Source organism: Saccopteryx bilineata, chromosome 4 (assembly GCF_036850765.1).
Source record: "Saccopteryx bilineata isolate mSacBil1 chromosome 4, mSacBil1_pri_phased_curated, whole genome shotgun sequence".
In the NCBI taxonomy this organism is placed as follows: Eukaryota; Metazoa; Chordata; class Mammalia; order Chiroptera; family Emballonuridae; genus Saccopteryx; species Saccopteryx bilineata.
The window spans coordinates 152816427-152842736 of record NC_089493.1 but is presented as its reverse complement, the minus strand read 5'-3'; the positions used below and the strand labels follow the sequence as shown (position 1 = coordinate 152842736).

General features: G+C 37.4%; 1 protein-coding gene across 1 annotated transcript in view; it reads left to right on the top strand.

Moving 5' to 3' along the window:
• ADAMTS19 (ADAM metallopeptidase with thrombospondin type 1 motif 19) overlaps positions 1–26310 on the top strand; it is a 500178-nt gene that overhangs the window by 452951 nt on the left and 20917 nt on the right. Inside the window, exons 19-21 of the mRNA XM_066276903.1 lie at positions 7260–7395; positions 14528–14732; positions 17081–17233. Of these exons, the coding sequence (XP_066133000.1) occupies positions 7260–7395; positions 14528–14732; positions 17081–17233 (494 nt within the window). The remainder of the gene's footprint in view (positions 1–7259; positions 7396–14527; positions 14733–17080; positions 17234–26310) is intronic.

The window sequence follows — 26310 nt, the reverse complement described above, 5'->3', positions numbered from 1 at the left end:
CAGGCCAGCGGTGGGGAGTGGAGTGATGACAAAGTGGATGGTTTCTGTGAGAGTCCTGACAGGCCGGCCTTGAAGTCTGCTTACATTTGAAACTCTAGGCAGGAAAATGTTGGCCAGTGAATTTTATTATCCTCAGGTTTCTTTCTTTCTTTTGTGATTGTGGTCTTAGGAAAGCTGCATCAGAAGTAAACATTTACAATTTGTCAGTCTACAGTTTGAACACACAAATTATTAGGTTTAAATTTGTTTTCTCAAAAATAACATTAGAATATGTTTTACCAATTGCCAAAATTTAAGAAACAGAGTTCACTATAAAATCTTTATGCTTCAGAAGGACTTTTTGATATATATTTTCTAAATTTATTGATTGATTTTTAAATCTTTTATTGATTTAAGAGAGAGAGAGGAAAGGAGAGAGAGAGAAACATTGATTTGTTGTTCCACCTATTTATGGAGACATTGGTTGATTCTTGTATTTGCCCTGACTGGGGATCAAACACACAACCTTGGCATATTGGGATGATGCTCTCTGACCAACTGAGGGCATTGACATTTTTAAGCTAACTTGTAAATTATCAACATGAGGAAGTTGAAGAAGAGAGAGATTAAGTGACTTCCTAAAGTCACATGCCCTTTTGGGGAAAAACCAGGATTAGAACCAGGAATCCTGAGTTCAAGTCTCCTTTCCTCCTCATCATCTACTTTTTCTAAGAGCAGCTTGGAAGCCAAATGTTGTTTTCACAAAATATGTTATGTTCCTTAGAGATTATGTAGGTTTCCTTTGGATTCAGAGAGATGTTTTATTTTATTCTGTTAAAGTCAGACAAAAGGACAAGAACCATATGACTTCACTTATATGGGATATAAAACAAAGCAACAAGTGAACAAATGAAACAAACAAAAATTCATAGATGCAGACAACAGTATGGTAGTTACCATAAGAAAAAGGGTTAGGGAGAGTTGGAGAAGGTAAACAGGTCAAATACATGGTGATACAAGGAGACTTGGCTTTGGGAAAGAGGTTGAACACACAATGCAATCTACAGGTGATGTATTGCAGAACTGTACACTTGAAACTTATATAATCTTATTAACCAATGTCACCTCAGTAAATTTAATTAAAAATAAAATTAAAATATAAAAAAAGGAATGTGGCCTGACCAGGTGGTGGTGCAGTGGATAGAGCATCAGACTGGGACGCAGAGGACCCAGGTTCCAAATCCCAAGGTCACTGGCTTGAGAGCGAGCTCACCAGCTTGAGCGTAGGATCATAGATGTGACCCCATGGTCGCTGGCTTGAGCCCAAAGATCGCTGGCTTGAGCCCAAGGTGACTGGCTTTAGCAAGGGGTCACTCACTCTTCTGTAGCCCTTGATCAAGGCACATATGAGAAAGCAATCAATGAACAACTAAGGAGTCTCAACGAAGAACTGATGCTTTTTATCTCTCTCTTCCTGTCTGTCCCTATCTGTCCCTCTTTCTGATTCTCTGTCTCTGTCAAAAAAAAAAAAGAATTTAGATATGTTCTTGTTAGTATTTCTAAAGGCTTGTTTTATAAAATAGTCCTTCTAATTATATATAGTCTTATACAATTTGTGCTTGAACAGACCCTCTCTCAAATCTGTTCCATTGTGTTCAGTCAACAGTTTTCAATTATCTCTATGTTAATAAGGCACATACCATTTTTATGCCAAAATATTTCTGGGCTTTTGGATATTATTTTTCTTTGCAGTTCATAAATAAAATGGATGGACAGGATTTCAGAAATCTCATCATTTCTGACTTCGCATAGTCAATTTTATAGCCAGAAAGAGCTTTGTAATCTTTCAGCATATTCATGAATTAAATGAGAGTAAGTTCAAAGAACAGAACATTGGAAACAGATTCATGCAAAATTTATCTTCAACAGAAAAGAGGAAAAATAGCACTACTCTACTTCACAGGAAAATATTAAGCAAGAGCAAATAAAGTATCACAAGGCAGTATAAAATTTCATTGTTTGACATAAGTTATTAATTTTTTTGTGTGTATATTTTTCTGAAGCTGGAAACGGGGAGAGACAGACAGACTCCCGCATGTGCCCCACCGGGATCTACCCGGCACGCCCACCAGGGGCGATGCTCTGCCCACCAGGGGGCGATGCTCTGCCCCTCCGGGGCGTCGCTCTGTTGCAACCAGAGCCACTCTAGCGCCTGAGGCAGAGGCCAAGGAGCCATCCCCAGCACCCGGGCCATCTTTGCTCCAATGGAGCCTTGGCTGCAGGAGGGGAAGAGAGAGACAGAGAGGAAGGAGGGGGGGTGGAGAAGCAAATGGGCGCTTCTCCTATGTGCCCTGGCCAGGAATCGAACCCGGGTCCCCCGCACGCCAGGCCGACGCTCTACCGCTGAGCCAACTGGCCAGGGCATAAGTTATTTTTTTTAATTCTATTGTAAGGCATTAGATTGCCAGAAGTAAGTGGAAAAAAGAAATTTTTAAAAAGATGCCTAGTGTCATGTATCTAAATTTTTATTCTATAATGATATTTTATATCATTATAAAATAAAAATAAATATAAATATGATATTTTACATCAGTGTGTTCAACTACATTTTAAAATAACAATCCAAAATAAAGTTAATTTATTATGCATTTCTCTCAAGTTACTAATATCAGTTATTATAATATATGAGTAGCCTAAGATACAAAAATCCCTTCTTCTAGAAGAAATACTATGTTTAAAATACCTAATAGATGCTGGTGACCTCAAGTAAATATTTTTCACAGTTTAGAATACATGCATGTTTCATTACTATCTTTCAAATTCTAATGATAATTCTAGAAAAGTCTGAATGGACATATCCTTTTTGTATTTTAAAATTGGCTATTGAAATCAGTTCTTTTGTTTTCAAACAGCTTAAAATGTACTTGTGAAATAAATGTTTACTTTCCCTAGTGTTCTTTTCTTTTTTTTTTTTTAATAGAGACAAAGAGAGAGTCAGAGAGAGGGATAGACAGACAGGAATGGAGAGAGATGAGAAGCATCAATCATTAGTTTTTCATTGCGACACCTTAGTTGTACATTGATTGCTTTCTCATATGTGACTTGACCGCGGTCCTTCAGCAGACCGAGTAACCCCTTGCTTGAGCCAGCGACCTTGGGTCCAAGCTGGTGAGCTTTTTTTGCTCAAGCCAGATGAGCCCGCGCTCAAGCTGGCGACCTCGGGGTCTTGAACCTGGGCCCTCCGCATCCCAGTCCAACACTCTATCCACTGTGCCACCACCTGGTCAGGCTCCCTTAGTGTTCTAAAACATCTAAAAAATCTTGGGAAGAATGTTTAAATTTATTTTGGCACCTCAGAAAGTGTGGGTCAGTGGATAAAGTTATTTTTGACATAAAAGATCTGTTTTAAGTGATCTGTGTCTTCCAAGGCACTAGCGATGTCTCATTCCGTAAGACCTGAGGTGGTTTATGGAATCTGCATTTCACCCACTGCACTGGTAACTGTATTCTGCCAGGACTTACTGTGATCTGGTGGATAAATTAATAAAATAAAACCTGGAAGGAGGACCCCAAAATTCAATAACCTCTTTTGAAATAACTGAAGAGTCATTGAACAGGCTTTTAGGAAATCTAAATAGATACAATTTAAAGGAGAAAAAAAAATAAGCTAACATTTCACATTCTTCTCATTGCTATAAATTCTATTAGCTTATAACTCTCACACTGATATCCTAGCTTTCCTTGTCCATGACCAGATTCTAAGGAGGCGTTCAAGCCTTTGGGTCCAAGCTGAGGAATCATCTAGAGACATAAATGCCTGTATGTTTTCAAGGGTGCATGTTGTTTCTGGTTTTCCATTTTGGAGGCTCTTTGCATGCACCAAAAGAAATGTTAATAGCCCCAAAATACACCAAAATGTATTTTTCCTTGTGTTATTTAATTTCATTGAAGTATTTACTTATTAAATTAGGAAGATTTTTATGTTAATGTAAACTCTTTATAAACTTGAATTTTAATACCTAAATGATAAGCTGCTACCTGGATTTGGTGTAGATAGATAACTGTTCCCCAGAGTTTGTCATTTAGTTTGCAGGTTATTTCTCCTCATTTTAGGAAACACAGTGTTGAGATGAACGTCTTCATCCAGAAAGCATGTGTGCTTGAAATACATGCTTATGTTTCACTCACTGATTCTTCCTCAGTACTGACTGTGCACTCACTGTTGTTGGGTGGTCAAAAGATGAGTGCTTTCTGCTTTTAGAGAAGTCATTGTCCATTGGCGGGGGTTAGATAATAACAGAATCACCATACAGAGTGATGGGTGGAGATGTGGAAGGCCTTCCAGGGACATGTATTGGTGCAAAGGCACTGGGATTTAGTAAGAATATTACTAAGGTACAAAATCTGAGAATCAAGCTATGAGAAATGATTTGACCAGAGAAGTAGAAAGAAGCTAGTTTACAAAGTTCCCTTAATGTTGTGGCAGCATTCAAGTTACATTTAACTTGAAAGTTGTAAGATTCCATTTAAATGTTTTTGTGTGGAAATGACAAAATCATTTTGGATTATTTATTGATTGTTGCACACAATACAAAATTAAAACTTTTTTACTAAAATAAAAAATGAACCCTGTGTCATTCTGGTGAGCTGAAGTCACCAGCTTGATCCCAGGGTTTCCGGCTAGGTCCCTAAGATGCCGGAAACTCTGGGATCAAACCCATCAGGGCACATATGAGAAGCAATCAGTCACCACAACTAAGTGCCACAACCAGTCAATGCTTGTCTCTCTCTCTACCTTCCTTTCTCTTAAATCAAAGAGAAAAGATAAAAAATAATAAAAATGAAAAGTGAAATAGCCATTTTAATATTAAGCCCAAATCCTGACCAAAAAAATATATTATATGGAAATGTAAAAAAAATAGCTTAGAAATAAATGACATAACATGATTTTGGCAGTTGTCCAAGTTTAAAAATGTCTACTTAGAACCTAACCAGACTCCGTTTATCTCTGAGATGTGCTCAGACAAAAGTGCTTCATCCTCATTAAAGTACATTTACGTTTGGTTCGCTTGCTTGCTGCCCATTGTTAGTTCAGTAAAAAGTAAATAAATAAAAATTTTAAATGAAATTTATGAAGACGAATGTATGTAGTGCCTGTCTTATAGAATTCTTCAGTTTTATTATCAGTTTGGAATATGCAGTAACACACAGAATTTCAGTTATGCATGTTGAAACACGGAACCCACTCCCAAGATGTGTTTCTGCATTTATGATACGAGTTTTAGAAATGTGATCTACCTGAATAGAATATAGTTTTATTAAAAATATCTATTCAGGGGTTAAATACAGAGCTTAGAAAAAAGAATCAGCTTATCTCTGAGCCTAGGAAAGAAGAAACACAATGTAGTATCTATCTAGTCTTTGTTAATTGTCTTCAGAAAACAAAGAGTCAGTAAATAAAAATTACCTTACATTTTCAGATTGTGCCCAAATTTGGTAATGAGAGAAATGCATAATGGCCCTTTTGTTCATAATTATATTCAAAACTTCAAAACAGATTTCCCCAGTACTGACTTAATGGGAATGACCCTGAGGTGGAGGACTTGCTGTAAAGCAAGAACTACACTGTCTGTGGCCTGCAGCCCCTCACGGCCCAGGCAGGAGGCCAGTTACTTCACTTTCTGCTAGTCCCCAGGTTCTGCGGAACTGCATACATTAGAAACACTGCTATTAAATGCTAGAATGGAAATTTCCTGTGTTGGCTGGGACATAAAAATATATAAAAGAAAAAAATCAAACAATAACATTTCCATATGTCTTTATGATCTTAGATGTATTTTCATAGGCATGGAGTGTCTGTAGCGTGGCAATGGATTTTCCCCCTGATTCTATTGTTTTTGTTCAATAAATTTTTTTTTAACTAGGACTAAGGTTCTCCTAGCTGCCAAAAACTTCCTATGTTAGCTTCCTTACTGCATTGTGGAAATGTCCCAACTCATCCTCACGCTCTCAGGCTTTTCAGAGCACCACTTCGGTGCTCCCTGACGTGTTGCTGAGAGCTGGCCCTTTTGATATATCGATACTTATACATTAAAAAAAAAAATTTTATTAAACTGTAATCACATTGGTTAATAAAATTACACAGATTACAGGGACACAATTCTATAAGTCATCTGTACACTGTATATCGTGTGGTCATCTCCCCAAGTCAAGTCTCCATCAGAATTTATCACCCCTCTACCCTCCTCCACTTCCCCTCACTCCCTTTCCTTACTTAAAAAAATTTGTTTTCAATAGCTCAATATGTAAGGTCTGGGCTTACACAACTCAGGTTAGATATTTTCTGAGCAAAGGAAGAAAACTCAGTACAATTAGCCCTGAGTTATTTATTCCGTGACTTTGTATATGTTCAGCCAAAGCCTTCTGGATAATGTCTGTCATATTTTTGTGTTGTAGTTGGCAAAAAGCCATTATTTAAATTGGTTTAGGCAACGATGTCTATTCTGTAAAAGAGTGTCTTGTGATTATGAAAGCTTTAAAGTAGATTTTAAAACTAACATTTATATTTCATAAATGTAACATTTTGTAATACTTCTTTTAGGTTGGCATCACTGTAATGCAAAAGTAGTATTTACACATACTAGCATTATATGAAGTTGACATAATATTTATTAAATATGTGAACCAGGTTGTAAAGGAGCATCTAAAGCACTGGAGATTAGGAGGAACTTGACTAGAAATGTGTCCCAAATTCTTACATTGCATAACACCCATCTTGTGGGCCCAGTTTTCTCTGAAAAAAAAAAAAAAAAAAAAAGAGTGAGAGTATAAGTCACTTCTGCTTCTCCAGCAGTTTATTTGAGAATTATGTGAAGTTGGTGGATACTGAACACAACTATGATCAGTCTAATGTTGTGCTGCCCATGCTAGAAGATGCAGCTGAAGATCTATTGGTTTCAGTTACAAGATATGCCATAACCGCAGATGCATTGCTACTTAGTCCACATGTGTAGAGAGGTGTCGTCATGTTTTTACCCTGCACATTGCCTTGGGCTGTGTGCAGTGTTGTTGAGGAAAATCCAGGGAACATCCTAAACCTACACTTGTTCTTCTGCCACTCCATTGTCTCTCCCCACCCCACCCCCAAGTCAAAGTCAGGATAATCAAAATTATTAAAATATCTCTATACTCCTTTTTCTTTCCTTGATGCCAGTCTGCCTCCTAAGCCCATAAGATAAAGGCCTATAATATTTCTTTATGTATTTATTTGCTATTTTCAGGGGAAAGGAAGACAACAGTATCTTGCACAAAAATCATGAACAAGAATATCAGCATTGTGGACAACAAGAAATGCAAATACCTAACCAAGCCAGAGCCACAGGTCCGCAAGTGCAACGAGCAGCCATGCCAGACAAGGTAACCCATCCAACCACGGGGAAAAGCACCGTCTGGCCACTAAATTGTCAGTTTTTAAAACACACTTAAAATTTTACCAAAATCACATTTTCTTAAAAAACAGTGCAAGGGATCCAACCCAAAATGTAAGGTCCTAAGTAAGCAAGGTCTATGAAGAATGTTGACTTCATAGAATGGATACTGGAGCATCAAGGCTCAAACTTAACCTTCATTTTAACTGAGCTCTCTACAGTGTGAAAACAGCCATTAATGGATGGGAGGAAATATTAAAATTATTGGGTTGCCTATTAGTCGCCTCTTCAAAAATCTGGTTATTGGGTTGATGTATCTAGCTAGTCATTCCTGAATTCTTTGAAATGGTATATTGGAACTTGCCTAGGGTGATGTAAACCAAACAGGACTGGTGGGGACCCAGGTTCCTGCTCAGCCATGGTGCAGTGTGGTGCTCCTGGCCCCCCTCTGTGTCCTTACTTCCTCTCCCTGAGTTCCCAAGGCAGACTGACCAGTTCCTGATCTCTGATCACAGATTCCTGACCTGTGTCCTAGTTACTGGATAGTTGGTTGCTTGGTCCCCTGTGAGTATTAGGCAACAAAGCAGGCAGAAACTCACAAGCAGCTGAAAGTGGTATAGGAAGAAGCCATGCCTTAGTAACTAGCAGAGACAAATAGTGAATTTATCCTTATTAAATTTTGGAGCAGGCTAGCAACAAATGAATGGTTCCCATCACAGGGCTCCTGGAAATTCATGCACTTTCCCATAAAACGATGTTGGGTTTGAGTGTGACTAAGCCCTGGTTCAGAAGTCCTAGAAACTTTTAGGAGTAAAATGACAAAAAGGAGTTTGGGGCTGGAGTAATTCCTCTAGAATACGGAGACAGGGACATTTATTCTATCCTGACACTCAGAGACCTGTTGAGGCTCAATAAGTTAGGGTGTAGTTGTGAGTTCTTAAGGCAGTGGTTCTCAAAGTGTGCACCCTAGAAGATTTCCAGGTGCACCCTATGGTATTACAGAGAAATATGTGCCTTTTGGGGACCCAAAAACTAACAGGATTTTTGAAGTTTAGATTGGGGGGGGGGCAGAGGTGTGAGGAATTGGCTGTAAACTGACAGTCTGCCCAACCCCCCACCTTACTTGCCTGATTAGGTTGCAAAAGGCTGTTAAGCTGTGGTGCTGGATTGTTTACACTACCCTCCATGTTCCCCAGAAAGACTGGAGGCAAGTTTCTTCTATCCTTTGTTTGGTGTAAAGTTAAGATGATATGTATGGTGGGGGTTTTCTGCACTCAACACAAGTAGGAGTAAAAAGTGAGGAATTCTTCAATGTATTGATGAGGAAATGAGAGTTTGCCTCTCAAATATATTGTATGCCCAAACATTGAAGAAATCACTAAGACACATTAGGCTCATGTTTCTCATAAACAAAAGAATGAAAAAACTTAACACATTCACGCTGTGACCAGCCAAATTTACTAAATCTACGAAGAATGTATCTCTCTATATAAAAAAATAACTTTTTTGTTGTTTTTTTTATTTTTAACCCCTCTTTTTTTTACAAATTCTAAAAAGCATAACTCAAAAGATGTAACATAAAAATGTTTTTTAAAGTCAGAATAAATTTAATTTTGTTGTATTTATTTCGTTTAATTACCATAAAAGCATGCTTGGACTTTATATTTTTTCTTTAATATTTGACTTATTATAACATAATTCTCAGAAATTTGTATATAGTACACCTACAATTATTTGTAGGATTTTAAATGCACCCCGACTTCAAAAAGTTTGAGAACTACTGTCTTAAGGAGTTGCACAGAATTAGCCTGCTCTCACTATAGTTTCTGCATTGGAGTCAGTGAATTTACACATCCCACAACTCAAATATGCAAAGAATTTGTAGCTTTGCAGCAACTCATAACTATAACATCTTTTCATTACCCTCCACCACAATGATTAAGTATGGGCAGTGAAAGGGGCAGAGGAATAAGGTTGTCTATGAACCCTATTGGGACCCTATCTTCAATAATCTGTGAATTAGTGTTATGAAGGGTAGTGCTCAGTTCTTCTGATTTCCTTATTCCCCTGGACTTTGCCTTACTCCTTTCTGAAGTAGCACTGCATCTGAATTCCAATTTCTGCTCCTTGCAAAACTCAGTTACTAAGCCCTGCAGATCTGGCTTGCACTGTGTTAATAAGAGCTGAAAATAATTCCCAAAATTCTTCCTTCCTCTACAAAGCTGAAATTTCCAGACTTGCTTTTCTGTGTCAGAAGCTGATTATCAACTTTTCCTTCCCTTTGCATTCATCCTCTGAAACAATATATCTTCCCCAGGAAAAAAAAATATGCTTACCGTTGATGGGACAAAAGAATGATAGAGAAAAGAATATGAGAAAGATAAAAGTTCATCACCGTGCTTTCAGTAATGTTATGCACCTGCTTGGCTGTATGCTTCTCAGCTTAACTCAAGAAAGACATGAACTACTTCAGCTTTTTTATAAGGCAGAGTGGTACTAAATGGGAAAGGCGACCTGAGGAACTGTGGTTTACCTACCATCATGTCTTCTGGTCCTTTGCGTTCAGTACTGGGCAGATACAGAGGCAGAGTTTTTGTCCTCTGTTCTGTCAGCTAAAGAACCTGGATCCTTTGTTGTTATTCTTAAAAATTATCTTTCTCTGTATTTCTTTTAATAGATATTAAAATGCTAGTTTTTCTTGCATTAAGTAATTTGTTAAAATATTTCAAAACATCTTTTTTTATATATATACCATATAACTACCTCATATGAATGAAAAAGCAATGGCTTCTTCTGCTATATCTCTGAGCTCGTTGGAGGACAAAGGTGTATCTGTCTCTTCCTAGCTTGGTCAGTGAAGGATGAGAGTGTACATTTGTCATTCAGTCACTGACTTCAACACTTCAGGAAATATGACTCAAGAAATGATCATATGAATAGTTTTAAGATGTCAGTCCATTTCTGAGTGAGAGATTTTTGCTACTAGAGACTGAAAGTCTTTTTGTTACAACAGTGTTTTCCTTCTCTTGGAAAAGGAGGAAGTATATTTTGCACCACCAAGAAGTGATATTGATGAGGTTAACCAAAATGTTGGAAAGTACAGATGGACCTGGGCAGTTATTAGGGGTCATCACCAGACAGCTGTCCAAGACTCACTGACATAGCACAACTCTCTTTCTCCTGCCTCTTCCTTTTCCCCACCCTAGTAAGAGACATTCTAATTTCCAATCACATTTTTTGAAAATGTCACCAAATTGTCTGAAGGGATCCTATGTGCCAAATATAAAATATATTGATGTCCTAGTAGGTAGCTTTATTAAAAAATGTCTTAAAGATAAGGAAATAGGATAACTCCAAATTAAATGGGTTCTAAAATACAAAATGTTTTCTCTCATGATGATATATTTTATGTGTTCTCATTTTTGAGCAGTTTCACAAGGAATGGGAAAAGTAACTTTCTATCATTATATAAGAATCCATAAAATGAATTTTATTTTAAAAAATGAGATCCCATAAAATTTCAAATACTTCTTTTTTTTTTAAAGTGTCCTGGATTGCATGTTGGAGAAAAAAAGGACATAGATGGATTTCAACTGTTGTGCTTATAGCCTGGGTGTCTTTGTGCAGAACGATGAAGTAAAAACTGAATTAACTAGGTAATAAATACTCTCTTTGGGAAAAGCCCACTCTGAGCCTCCAAAGTAAGATGGTAGGTCCATATCATTCTTGACCAGCCAGCAGACAAAAAGCTAGCTAGAGGTGATACGGAGTCCAAATGTTATTATGAGTTTTGTTTTGATTTATTTTTCAGAAACAGAAGCATAGCATCATTTAGAATTAAGTTATTATGCAGATAAAACCCTGGCCAGTTGGCTCAATGGTAGAGCATCAGCCCCCATGTGTGAATGTCCCGGGTTTAATTTCCGGTCAGGGCACATGGGAGGAAGTGACCATCTGCTTCTCCACACCCTCATCCTCCTCTTTCTCTCTCACTTTCTCTCTCTTCTCCTCCCGCAGGCATGGCTCGATTGATTTGAGCATATCGGCCCTGGGCGCTGAGGATAGCTCTGTGTAGCCTCTACCTCAGGCACTAAAAATAGCTCAGTTGTGAGCATTGGCCCCAGATGGGGCTTACTGGGTAGATCCCAACAGGGAGCATGTTGGAGTCTGTCTCTCTGTCTCCCATCCTCTCACTGGGAAAAGAAGAAAAAAAGTTATTGTACAGATGAGAAAACTAGGCTTGTACAAGGATGTAACATCTCTTAATCTCATTGCTAAGAATATACAGACTTAAGTAAATTTGGAAGAATTGAGGCTATTTCTATAAAACAGGGAGAGAAACATAAAATGCAATGCTATTGTGTGAAAGTGTTATGCACACAAAGAATTTGGCATTGGTCCCTGCCTTTGAAGAGATGATATTCCTATCAGTGAAGGGAGATCACATTCTGTAGGTAGTCTTTGAGCCCCTCCATTGTGTTGTGTGAGTGCCATAGACCAGGTGACAGAGGGCAAAGTGGACCACAATCCTGGGGGTAGGATGGAGAAGCCCTTCTAGGAGTAAAGGAACTGGCCATCAAGGATCTCAGCAGCAGATGTTCCAGAAACATGTGCCATGAGGTGAAAACAGGCGCATGGGGGCGGGGGGCTAGCTGAGCATATGATTTGTTTTCTAAGCAAGTGGACAATGAAGCCAGATAAATCTATGAATAAGTATAAGTCATTTATAAATATACTATAATATGGATAGTATATACTACTTACTGAATATCTATTGTATGTCAGCCTAATCAATACTGTTACAAATGAGAAAGTAGAAACATAACAGCTGCTGAGTATTGTTTTAAGAATGTACACAAAGTCCTGGAGGGAAGAGCCATCTTCAGTGTTTACAGAAAGACCCCCATCAGCTGGCCTTCCCTCCGCCTCACAAGTGCCCACATACAGCAAGACCAGAATTCATCCCTGCTCTCTCCCTGCTTACCTGTTCCAAAAGCTGAGTGAGCACAGAATGTGAATATTTGTTAAGATTGTTTCTGAATTACTTTGATTAAAGAAGTAGTTGGATATATTTTTGTTCCCCCCAAAGTCTTCTTCTAACTCATGAACAAATGTGCTAGATACATGGAACACTACAGCATGAACCCCTTGTTCCACTGAGTTGTTCTATTGATTGCTTCTCAAATGAGCCCTGAGCAGGGTTCAAGCCAGTGCCATAGGGATCAAGCTGATGACCTCGGGACTGACAATTCCAAGCTTGAACTGGTGACCCCACATTGGAACTGACATCTTTGGGCTGGAATAAATGTCCTCACTACCCCACTAGCCAGGGCCAGACTTTTAATTTTTTTTTTTCCATCTTAGATTTTTATTTCCAGTAAAATCAATATCAATCTTTAATATCTGACATAAACAGAAAACTCTTTGGGTGTCCTTTTCCATTTTTTCCAGAGTAAAAGGGTCATGGGACAAAAAGTGAGAAAACCACTGTGGGTTATCCCCAGCCTTGATGGTCCATGATTGCCCTGACCTCATGAGGCAACCCTGTGATAGATTACAGACCACCGTATATAAGGTGCTGGCTGGGCTGAGGATTTTGTCTGTTTTAGCCCAGGAGGCTTTGTGGGGACCTGTGGATTTGGACTTGTTGGCTTGATTTTTGACTTTCGGATTTTGCACTTGGACTAATAGCCTTGGTTTTTTACTCTTAGACTTGGACTGGTTGGCTTGCTTTCCTTCTGAAGTCACTACGTCAGTGACTTTGGAGCCACCTCTGTCAGGAAGGAATGCCCTACTGGCAACTACATCTTCTTGCGCACCCACAGCAAGGGGGGCTTTGCCAAAGGGAGGCAGGCCTGACACATTCTGATGGGCACAGATGGAGCTGTGAAAGTCATAGTTGGCAGGTCTTTCCTGAGGCTTTTAGTGAAGGTCATTGTCTTAAACGCTTAAATCACCCCAATATCACAAAATTGACTAGGGTGGTTGCCACGCACAACAAGTAGTTCATCATCATGGAGTACATCAGCGGTGGAGACTTATTTGACTATCTGCAGGATATGGCCTAAGAGGGAACCACTGATGAAAAATGCCTCCAAGCTAGGCAGCCTGCTGGTGGGACCCCCGCTTCTCCCTCTGGCTGCCACCAGGGCTGGCAGCAGGTGGCTTGGAGGGTCTTCAGGTTGTTTTTAAGATGCCTTTGCTGTGGGCCATCCACAATGAAGTCACATGTCAAAAGGACAAGAATCAAGCCACTGTGATGGTTAAAAATGTGGACGGTCAAGGCAGGGCCATGGTGTCAGATGCTGGTGAGGTCAAGCAACACCCCCTGCATTTTAAACGCTGAACTTGAAGGTGCTGAACTCCAGGGAGAACCACCACGTGGTGTGGGAGGTGAGCCAGTGGCTGGATGCCCACAGCTGCGGGTGAGAACAGTGCCAGAAATACGTGCCGTGTGTGCAAGGTACGAGAACTTGGTTCAGTGGAAGGTAGAGGAGTGCACCTGCTGTGGAGTTCTCTGCACGGGGTTCACATCAGGAGGGGATCTGGCATCACTGTGGCCTTCAGAAGCATCTTATCTAAAATTTCTGCTGTGCCTGGATGACAGCCTGGAGCCCCCTGTTCTCACTGTAGGTCCACCCTTTGACCCCGTCTGAATGATACTTCAGACTGGACTGTTTTTCTAGGGCCCTTCTCGCCTCCCCTGCTCTCCTTCACTCCCATATTTGTGGAGGTTCTTATTATTTTATTCTCTCAAATTTTGTAATAAACTTGATGCTTCAGAAAGAAAAAAAATATGAACAGAATGTAAGGAAGCCAGCATTAGGTTCAGGCTTCTGACTGCCCTGCTCTGTGTTTAAATACGATTGAGCGGAAAGATTAGCAGGAGACTTAGATCCTACTGTAAGGTTGTCCCAATAATGGGAAATACAGAGAGTGTTTTATTGACAGGAATTGTGCAGACAACAAATTTCAGCCATCACTTTTCTGTAGTAGGCCTTGGTTTATTCCTGAAATAAATTTTGAACGGTGTGTAAATTAGGAGTCCTTGGGGAGATCCCAGTTCATTAGAAATATGGCTATCTTTTCATTTGTTTCAGTGACTCTTGCTTTACTTTTAGATGGATGATGACAGAATGGACCCTGTGTTCACGAACTTGTGGAAAAGGGATGCAGAGCAGACAAGTGGCGTGTACCCAGCAGCTGAGGAATGGAACCCTGATCAGGGCCTGGGAGAGGGACTGTGCTGAGCCCAAGCCTGCCTCTGCCCAGCGCTGCGAGGGCCAGGACTGCATGACAGTGTGGGAGGCGGGGGTGTGGTCAGAGGTGCGGACACCCCGTTTCTTTCCCTTTTCCTTTCTCTTTTTTGAATCTTAGTTTCTTTAAGGTTGTGTCATATCATGTTCAGAATCTCTTTACACGACATTTGGCATTTTTCAGTATTATCTGTTGATTTGCTGATGATAAAAGTACACTCATTATAAATAATTTCAAAAATAGAAAAAAAACAAAGATATATTTATCCTTTTTTTTAAAATATTGTAACATGATCAAGATCATATTTTATATACATTTTAGAATCCTGCTTTTTCATGTATATACCATAAGTATACTGTTAAGTAGGAGCATACCAAAATACATATTTGACTCATTAGATATCCCTGAACATTTAAAAGGAAAAGGAGAAGAAAGGAATTAACATTTAACAATCATGTCCTGTGATCAAGGATTTTGTTTAATTCATATCTAGTATGTTATTTATATTTAATTTAGTTTATATTTAATTCAATAAATTTTACAGTTTTACTCTTTTATGATATAGCTCAGAGAAATTAAATAGTTTAATCAAGGTGGAAGAGCTGGGATTTGAACCCAGCACACAACTTACCTGCTAGCTTGTAGTGCAGGTATATTCCATGCCAAACTGTTCTTTACTTTTTACTTTCTGTTATCATGATATATATCATTACACAGGAGCATACACCAGTTATTATATTTCCTGGCTGTTCTGGGGCATATTAGGTGAGTATCTGGGAGAGAGCACGCACACACACACACACACACACACACACACACACACATTTATATATTTATACACTTGTGCAGGACAAATGCATACACATGCCCAGAGCTAAATCATCCACGCACTTAATTTCAAAATTTTAGATAGGATATAAAAATGACAAACAGAAAATGCTAGGTTGCAGTGAGTAACCATCCATTTGAAAATGAGGATAAAGTAATAAGATTTGTGACTATTCTTCATGAACCCAATCCCCCAAAAGCACATGAGCAAGGAGTGTGACTTTCTGTTGTCTTATTTCTTGAGCTATACCTTACTGTTTAAGAGATTCTTCTTTATATGTAATGTATACTTTTGAGAATTAATGCAATCTCCAATTTTACATCAAAATGAGTCAGTTCAATCTGGAGAGTCCAATCAGCTTAACCATAACGTTTTTGCAAACTTCTCAGGAGCAAATAGGTCAGAAATATTCTCTTATACAGATTTTTGGCATCATCTGGAAAAAGTGATATGTCTCAATGCAGTATGCCAGTTAAAAAACATTTTTCTTGTTTTGAATTAATTTAAGAATTGGCTTTATGGATCAGGGTAGTTTTCATTGCAAAAAAAAGGGGGGGGAGTCTACTTTAATGCTCAACATAGTCAAAAACAAGCCATAGATTATTAGATGCCTACATATTCATTCAAAAGTTTAGTGTATTGAAAATATTATTAGTTCCATGCTCAAGTTTCAGCAACACAACTCTTATTCCTAGTGCATTGTTGCTAAATGTTTATCTGCACTTATTTCTTGAGATGTTTTTGAGACCCGAATATAAATTGGATTTTTGCATTTTGCGATAGCTCTTATTTCCCCCACACTTTCCTGTCCCACCCAATTCCACTTTGATCCTTGTGTCCAGATAGTCAGTGATACATACCCTTGAAAAGGTGGGAAGCTTTCTACATATCTGTAATAGAAAGTATGAACGTACAATGAAAGGCTAAATTGCACCAAAAGCTTGGTGGAATATGCACGTGTGCTTCGTATCAGCTACATCACCATTGTCAATCAAGCATCAGTTATTTATACTGTAAAACTATTTGTGAACCAAAGTATATTTCAGCCCATACAATCATTTAGAATAATGATTTCTAGAGGCATATAATTATGTAAAGAAAGTCTCTTTTTAATTTTGCTAAGATGTTCTCTTTTAGCTTTAAGAACAGTTTGTAAAAAATGACATTCTATAAGCAATTCTTTTTTTTCACAATATTTATTTTTTTCACAATATTTCTTAAAGCTAAAAACAGCATAACTTTTAACAGAAATAAAGTAATGCATTTTTTATATAAATCTAGGTAAAAATTTGATGTCAACGAAATGTAGTATCTACATTTTGATCATTGCATGCCATTTGTCTTTCCTACTGTAATCATGATCCTCTGTTCTGCAAACCCTTTCACATTCAGCCCTGTTTCCTGAGCTATACTTGGCCTCTGATACTGGTGGGTTGCCTGTTCTCCTTATTCTTTGTTCTTCACCTGGCTTTTCTGTGGGTTATAGGCTTATGAGAGATGAGTAGCACCAGTACTTAACATAATTTCATCATTCGCCTATATCTCCTAATCACTGACTTGACCCAAACTCTCTGATGTTATCTTCCAGTGCTCGGTCAAGTGTGGCAAAGGTGTCCGCCACCGTACCGTGAGGTGTACGAATCCTAGAAAAAAATGCATCCTCTCCACCAGACCCAGGGAGGCTGAGGACTGTGAGGATTACTCAAAATGCTACGTGTGGCGAATGGGTGACTGGTCTAAGGTGAGAATCTTTCTATACATTCTCTGCATTAGGTTTCAGTAATATTTGCATTGCCCTGGGCGCTGCAGCCACACAGTGTGAAGTTAAGGAGGGTTGGGGAATGGAGGTAAAGACCATGGGGTATGGACTATTAAATCTCTGCGTTCAAATCCTGCCTCTCTGTCCATAATCATGATCTCTATAAAACTGTTTTAAAGATTAAGATAAAATGTATAAAGCAATTAATACCTTTTTTGACACAAAGAAAGCTCTCCAAAATACTGTTATTGTTTTCTTAATACTTTTTGTGATATTGTTCATTGTCACAATATTTTTTTGCATAAAACTTACCTGATGAATTTTAACCTCCTACATGCAGCATATGGAAATATGGCTACCAAATCCCATTTTCATGACAAATACTGTTGATTAGAATATGCCTGTTATATGGCATCTGGTTAAATCTTAAGCAAAATCAGAATTAACTAGAGAAATTATGGACAATATTAATTTTGGATTTTCATGCTGAACCTGAAATATATATTTTTTAAATTAACCACAATCACATGTATCAATTTTTAAAAATATACTTGGAGTGAATTACTTTCCATTGATTTTGTTACATCACTATATTTTTACACAGCTAGAACATATCCATTGTAGGGAACAAAGAGCCACACTAAACATTCATCTTTATTCCCATGCCTTTTTACTTTTTTTTGTTAGACTGTTTATTTGCTTATTTAAAAGATCCAATATGTTGCATTTTTTTTCTTTTTCATTTTATTTATTTATTTTTAATTTTTTAATTTAGACAATTAATTTAACAGGGTGACATTAGTCAACCAGAGTACATAGATTTAGAGAAAACATTTCCACATCATTTGGACAGTCGATTATGCTGTATACCCATCACCCAAAGTCAAGTCATCCTCTGTTTTTCTTCTATGAATGAATATAAGTCTGCTCTTAAAGCCAGTTTCCTTCTTCATTTATAATTGAGATCTCAGCAGAACAGCTTAGAACAACATGCACAGACTAGAGGCAGGGTTCCACGGGAACTCTATTGATTTCACTCCTCCTTTTTTTACTCTTAAGATACCACTTTCATCTTAAAATGAAGACCATCCCAAAGTAATTACAAACAAAAAGAATAATGCTGTGATGTTTAAATTTCAGTGATTAAAATATCAATGAACACAGGAAATATAGATCTCTTATTTTATCAGCTCTGACCCTAGACAAGAATAGGGACAAGAATGAAACAAGATGTGTGCAATTGTGAGGGGATTTCTGTGCTCTGCTGAGGTAAATTAATCTGTTAGTTTCACTCAAATTCCACTAAGAGTTTTAAACTATTATTAAACCTAAATGGATTTAAAATTAAATCTTGCATTCTTTAATTCAGAATATTCAATGGATTATCTGTAAAGTCTCTAAAACCTTCTTCTCCCTTAGTAATATGGATGAATTACTAGAGAATCAGTGAAAAGAAAAATATACTCTCAGTTTCAGTGTAAACAGTAGGAAAATTGTGCTCAGATTCAGAGGGAAAAATATAGATCCAGGTACACTCAAAGAGAAAACCTTGTGTCATAACGTCATTACCTCCGATCTCTAAGCAGATATAATGTACCCTTGGCTGAACAATGCTTATTGTTGGAAAGGTGGCAAAAACAGGATATAAACAGTGCAGTTGCTTTGCTCTGGCTGGAATTAACCTTTTCACACAGTTATTCGCCACATTGGGACTGTATCTGATGGAGATATAGTTTTAGGGTCTTTCATGGGAGAGCCCAATTCAGCCCATATGTTCCCTGGCAGTACAGATCTATATTGACTCATTTAAGCTGTCCTACGTACAGAACGCTGACTTCAAAAATAACAGTTTCTTGCCCTGGCCGGTTGGCTCAGTGGTAGAGCGTCCGCCTGGCGTGCAGAAGTCCCGGGTTCGATTCCCGGCCAGGGCACACAGGAGAAACACCCATCTGCTTCTCCACCCATCCCTCTCTCCTTCCTCTCTGTCTCTCTCTTCTCCTCCCGCAGCAAAGGTTCCATTGGAGCAAAGATGGCCCGGCGCGGGTGCTGGGGATGGCTCTGTGGCCTCTGCCTCAGGCGCTAGAATGGCTCTGGTTGCGATCTCCACAGAGCGATGCCCCAGATGGGCAGAGCATCGCCCCCTGGTGGGTGTGCCGGGTGAATCCCAGTCGGGCGCATGAGGGAGTCTGTCTGACTGTCTCCCCGTTTCCAGCTTCAGAAAAGTACAAAAAAATAAAAATAAATTAAAAAAATAACAGTTTCTTATGTTTAGTGAAATGCCATGTTTTCTGCCTGAATTTGGCCTTTCTGACTTTATTTGAACTTCTAAAATTTCCTGTTTTTATTATTGGAAGCTAGTAAGGGTGCCAATAAAAGGATATTGTTTTATCCACCCATTAAACAGAATTCAGTGCTTCATAAAGCTTTTTAGAGTTAACTTTTCTGTGCAGTATTAACAAGCGATTTATGCATTTTTAGGTGAATTATAACAACAAAACACCTTGTAATAGCATATAATTATGGTTTCTTCTTACAATCAATTCATAAAATACAGTATGAATTTAATTTAGCCCTTAAGTAGCCTAAGAAATTAGTATTTTTAACCACATATCAAATTAGGACATGATTAATAGATTTTTGGAGAAGAGATTATGAGTCTTATTGTGATGATATAATTCAAAATAATGCTGAAAGCAATATAAATCCTTGTGGATGATTTAAATTATATAGATATTATGATATATTGTTTAGCAGTAGTATATGTAAAATTTATATATAAAAAGATCATTTTTAACTTTTTCTGCAAAAAGAAACCACAGTTATAATCAGTATAATCACTTAAATAGAAGAGAAAATAATTAGAAGAGGAATCCAAAAACAAAGGCAATTCTTCCTAATAAGGGAACTATATATATTACACTGAATATGTGCTTTATGTCTATATAAATTGCATTTAAGCTAATAGGAATTCTGTTTATTCTGAGGTAATTCTCTGAATGAAGACTTTTTTAGCTTTATGTAGTTAAAAATCTCAAAATGGTGTTTTACAATAATTTTTTGCACTTTTTTTTTCTAAAAACAATGCTGTGGTTGAAATGCAAAATAAAACATAATTCATTTTTGTACCTATGAAAGGCCTGCATCTATTTGGATTATTTCTAGTAAAAATAATTTTCTTACCACATATACCACAGATGTTGTTGTAATCTATCTAATGTATTATTTGTCCTAGGACTGTAAAGAATAAGGGGCAATAAGTGTACCTTTTCTTGAGTAGTTAGCACTCTTAATTATTTAGAAGAAGCTTAAAAATAGAATTTTAAATAATCAAGTAAACTATGCCAGATCTCTCTTTAAGTGGGTGTATGACCAGTGGCCGCCACCATCGTGGCCATGCAGGTTCTCATTGGATTTGGGCAGATTGTAAAGAAATGGTGGAGCTGTAAAGCCAGTAGCCACGGCCACTATCACAGCCGCCTGGCCCATGCAGGTTTCCATTTGATTCAGACAGACAGTAATGAAACAATGGAGCCAAGAACTGGTGGGCCATTAGCTTTAATCCTAGCTTGCACCCAGCAGGCAAGAAATACACCCAATGGGAAAATACTTCCCTTTCCATTCAGGGCTCCGAAAGCCACTGACTTAACCAAGTTTCCTAGAATTAAAGATTTCTACCTCACCAGCCTTATTCACCTCTATTCCCTATCTTCTCTCTGCACAAACTCTGCACAAACTGAATTCTCCTTTAGCACTACACCATCTTGGCTGCTTCTCTTCTCCATGTGGCCTTTCTCTGCTCTCCTCCAGCATGGGCTCCTCTGCCCCATTTTATAGTATAGCAATCAAAACCTTTAATCCAATATACAAAGAAGTCTCTGAGACAAAGCCACTTATCTGAGGCATAAATGGGATTCCTTATAAGAGTGCACCACCCCCTATCATGCAACAGTCAAGGGTGTGGGGAAAAGTTTAGGCTTAAAACTAAGCCTTAGGCTATAAGGACCCTGCCTGTTTATAGCCTGTCCCCCACATCCAATGCAAACTATAAGAGAGCAAATATATATATTTGCAAACTTATTTGACCCACAGAAGCCAAAAAAATGGTGGACTATTCCTTTACTAAACTCTCACGCTGGCCGTTGAGCAAACACACAGGGAAAACACTTCCCTTTCATTCAGGGCTCCCAAAGCCCTCATGCATTCTCCAGTTCCACAACCAGGAGAATCTACTCTGGTTCCGTCTAGAATCAAAGGCCCCACAAGCCTCAGTAGGGCTTCCAAAGCCCCTTAGCTCTGGTTCCTTATCTGCATACCTTCTTTCTCTCTGCACAAACTGGCTTCTTCTTCAGCACTCTGCATTTTTTCTGCTCTCTGCAAAACTGGTTGGGCCCACAAAGACCCCTCCTCCAGCAAATATTAGCAAAACAATAGCCCCTCCCAAACAGGAATGCAATCCACAATTTAGAACCAATTGCCCTGCTCTGAGGACAAGCACACATGTGCAGCCTAGCACCATTTTTTAACAATCAAAGGGAGCAAACTGAAAAAATACAAATTTTACAAACTCATTTGCCCAACGGAAGGGTCTGCATAATCAAGCTTTATAACCTTAAAGTATTTTCATATTGCATAATTATTAAATGAAAAGAACTCAACAGGAAGTTGCAAATTCAAATAAACCCCAATTCCATGACAGATTTCTGCCATACTAAAAACAATTCTAGAAGTACAAGCAGAAGATTTATTACCCCGTCATACCTTCATTCAGATTGGCCAGCGGTCAATATAAGCAGCTTGGTTTGCACCTTTTCACATATTCAAAAAAAATTATTTTATCTTTTACTCTTTGTTATAGTGGATTTGTAGAGAGATCATATGAATTTGAAGCTCTGAATGAGGCTATATAATAGGCTGCTCTCAAATCTCACAGGGTCCTTGACCTGGAGATATGCCTTCTATTTTCTACACAGCAGCTTGTCACTCCTTAAAATTAACACCAATAGTATTAATTGTGACTTATCATAGTTGGTAGGAAATTATGGATAATCATTTCTTTCCACTAAAGGAAAACTCAGTGAATCACTGAAGGAAACTTAAGAAAATATTGTATTCAACGCAATCAAGAATACCTTAAATTAAATGACTAGGTAATGCCATATTTTTAAAGATGCATCTCTGTGGCTTAGTGTTTTTGCATTAAGTCAAAAGGAATGAAAAGAACCAGGTCCAAAATATCCCAAAGAAGAGATTTCTTGTTGCCCCATGACCAGGCTAGGATCTTAGGACCATGGATTCTGACATGACTGCACAGACCTAATGCTGGCATAAACCCAAGTCCAATTAAAATCAACTTGCTGGGGGTCCCAGAGTACAACTGAGGGTATGCATAAATTGCTTGATTTAATACAAGTAAAATTAAGTTGATTGTTACAGGTTAATAGAGGGAAGTTCAATCAGTTATTAGAAGGATCTCTCGTTTTCAGATTTAAAGAAATTAGTAGCAACAGCAAATAACCAAATTAAATACCCTAGTTAAGAATATAGAAATAGAAAATGTTAAGTATTAGGCCTTGGCCCATTGACTCAGAGGTTAGAGCATCATCCCAGCATGCTGAGGTTGCAGGTTCAATCCCTGATCAGGGCACATACAAGAAGCAACCAATGAGTGCATAACTAAGTAGAACATGCTGATGCTTCTCTCTTTCCCCTCTCTCTTTTTTTCTCCCATTCTCTGTCTCTCTCCCTCTCTCTCAAATCAATGGAAAAAATATGTTAATATTATTATTAGCTGAAACTAGAAAATAAAAGAATGAATAAAATGAGAACTCCCATAATGGATAACCTATAGTATATTGTCAAGTAGATACATTAGTAAAATTGGTAGTTATCGAAGACCTGAATGTCATCATGTTATAGTTTATAAATTCTTGAGACTTGCATTCCTAAAATTATTTCTATAGAAAACTCCCTGGGCTGTGGTTTCCATGTATGAGAAATACTGTAATTAAGCAATGTTAAGCAAATATTTTTTGCTATAGGACTTCTTCTGAGAACATTCTTTTGTACCTGGTAAATCTCAAAGGGAGAGTATAGTATTTCTCTTTCCTTTTTTTCTTTTACCAAAGATCAGACTAGTTTGGTAAATATTTTTTTCAAACTAGGGAAAATTTGTAGATTGAAACCAAACTGAAGTTATCTATAATCTAAAAAACAATTCTTGAGATGAATTATCATTTCTGTTCAGAATTACTTTTTTATTTTAATTTTTTAATTACAGAATTATTTTCTAATTATGTCTACAAGTCAATTGATATTTGGAAAAATAACTGCTTATCATTTTTATAAATTTAAATAATATCCTAAGGCAGGAAAATTTGAGTAGCTACACCATAAACAAATATGAGTCTGTCACATTGAAATTCCATCATTGTTGGGTCAGCCAATGAATTATATAAATCAGAGATTGTGGACATGGTTTTAAACATTTGGACATTGAAGAAACTTATTCCAAGATATCTCAGTAAGTGATTGTTTATATAATAGGAGCATTTATTTGAAAATTCACTTGGCTGTTCACACTAAAGAAATTAATGATAAATAGGATCTTTTTCCTCAAGAAAGACTTTCTATTATTTTGTGTAGATACATCCATTGAGCATTTACAGAACTTGCTATTTGCCATTTTGTCTGGAGAATATAGCTCTCCTAAACCATATGATCAATTCAACTATTGGCTATCATATTGCTTAGCCTTAGTCTCTTTGCTCTGCCAGAGAATGGGACACTTTTTGCATTGTTATCATTTTTGTTTTTTAAGATATCTTGAGAGTCTTATTATTACCCTAGCTATATATAAAAAATTGAATTTTTATAATGTCCAAATTACTCAACATAGTCAAATGTATTTGTGATGGAAATACACTGCTCACAAAAATTGGGGGATATTTTATTGCTTCATATTCATTTTGAAATATCAAATATTAATTTTTGTGAGCAGTATAGAAGAAATATATTACTCTAAAAGAATGAGGCACATATAGTGTGTGTATATCTTCTATCTAGAGAAAATTTATAATTTAGAGAGATTGCAATAGTATCTATATTTCTATGTGAGTATATGAGTATGTATAGCAAATTCCTGTAATGCAAAATATCTCTAGTGATTTTTCAAGAATTTGGGACTTTAAGAAGTAAGATAGCTTAGTGTATTGAGTAAGATAGCATTGGGTTTGAAATCTTGTGTTTAAATGAATTCATGAGTCCAAATGAAATAAGTCGTGAAAAGTTTTTAGCATTTGTCAGATACATAGTAACTAAATAAATGCTGAGTTTGTATATTGTCTTGTCAGTAGAGATGGGGAGAAATAGTTGGCTTTGAGAAATTGTTATGAGGATAAAATGTGCAGTACTGATTATCTGTGGGTGAGGTGAGAAAGATGTTAAGAAGGACTCCAGGTTAGCTTTCTGGTCTGAACAACTTATGTGGATGCTGGCTCTGTGATATGAGATAGAAAACCCTAGAGAAGAATCAAGTTGGGAGAAGACTAAAAATTCTATTTTGGACTATGTTCATGTGCCCATAACAGAATTAAATACTGCTATTGAATAGGTAGCTCAAAGGAGGGGAATGGTATGAAAATAAAAATTTTGGAGTCATCACCATTTAGAAGCTATTTAAATTTTTTAATGTAATAGTAGTCATGTAATTTGGATTTTCAAGAAAGAATAATTAACATTGGATTTTCCAGCAAAACATTTTAAGATACCATGAAACAAACTAAAATGAGGGTACAGTACATATTATTGATATCTTACTTTGTAGCTTTATAAAAACTCTTAAGTTTTATTTTCTTCCCAATTGGGAAATTAAATGGATTCTCCTCTTCTTCTCTTTTTCTTTTTATTGAATTTATTGGGGTGGCACTGGTTAACAAAAAAAACAGATTACAGGTGCACAATTCTACAACACATTATTTGTATACTGTATTGTGTGTTTACCACCCAAAGTCAAGTCTTTGTCCATCACCATATATCCTTCTATATACCTTCCTCCACCTCCCACTACCATTCCCAACCCTCAGCAATCACCACTGTTGTCCATGTCCATGAGCTTTTCCTTTTCTTTTTATTTTCCTTTTTTGCTCAATCCCACCACCCCCCTCATTTAGGCTCCTCCATCCAACAGCTATCAGCCTGGTGTTTGTCTGTCTGCTTCTATTTTGATTGTTAGTTCATTTTGTTCATTCAATTCCAGATATGAGTGAAATCATATGGTACTTGTCTTTCTCTAACTTGTTTCTTTCACTTAGCACAATTATCTCCAAGTCCATCCATGCTGTTGCAAAGGGTAAGATTTCCTTCTTTGTTATGGCCAAGTAGTAAGTACCACAGCTTTTTTATCTACTCATCTACTGATGGACACTTGGGCTGCTTCCAAATACTGGAATTTAAAATAACAGAACTGAACTGTATTTTAAATAACAGAAATGAACATAGAAGTGCATATATTTTTTCAAATTAGTGTTTCAGATTTCTTTAGATATATTCCCAGAATTGGAATCACTGGGTCATAGGCAATTCCTTTTTAATTTTTTGAGGTAGCTTCATAAGGCTGTCTACAGTGGCTGATCCAATCTTCATTCTCACCAACATTGTGTATGAGGGTTTCCTTTTCTCCACACCCTCACCAGCACTTGTTTGTTGATTTATTGATTATAGTCATTCTGACAGGTGTGAGGAGATATCTCATTGAGGTTTCAGTTTGCATTTCTTTGATGATAAGTTGAACATCTGTATTGTGTGTTTTCATATTCTAGTGGCCATCCTTAGGTCCTCTCTGGAGAAGTGGTATTCAGGTCCTCTGCCCATTTTTAAATTGGATTATGCTTTGGGTATTGAGTTTTATAAATTTCTTATAAATTTTGGATATTAACCCCTTGTGAGATGCATTTCCTTTGCTGTGGAAAAGGTTTTCAGTTTGCTGTAGTTCTGTTTATTTCTTTGTTTTTCTTTTGTTTACTTTGCCCAAGGAGATATATCAAAAAAAAATATTGCTATAA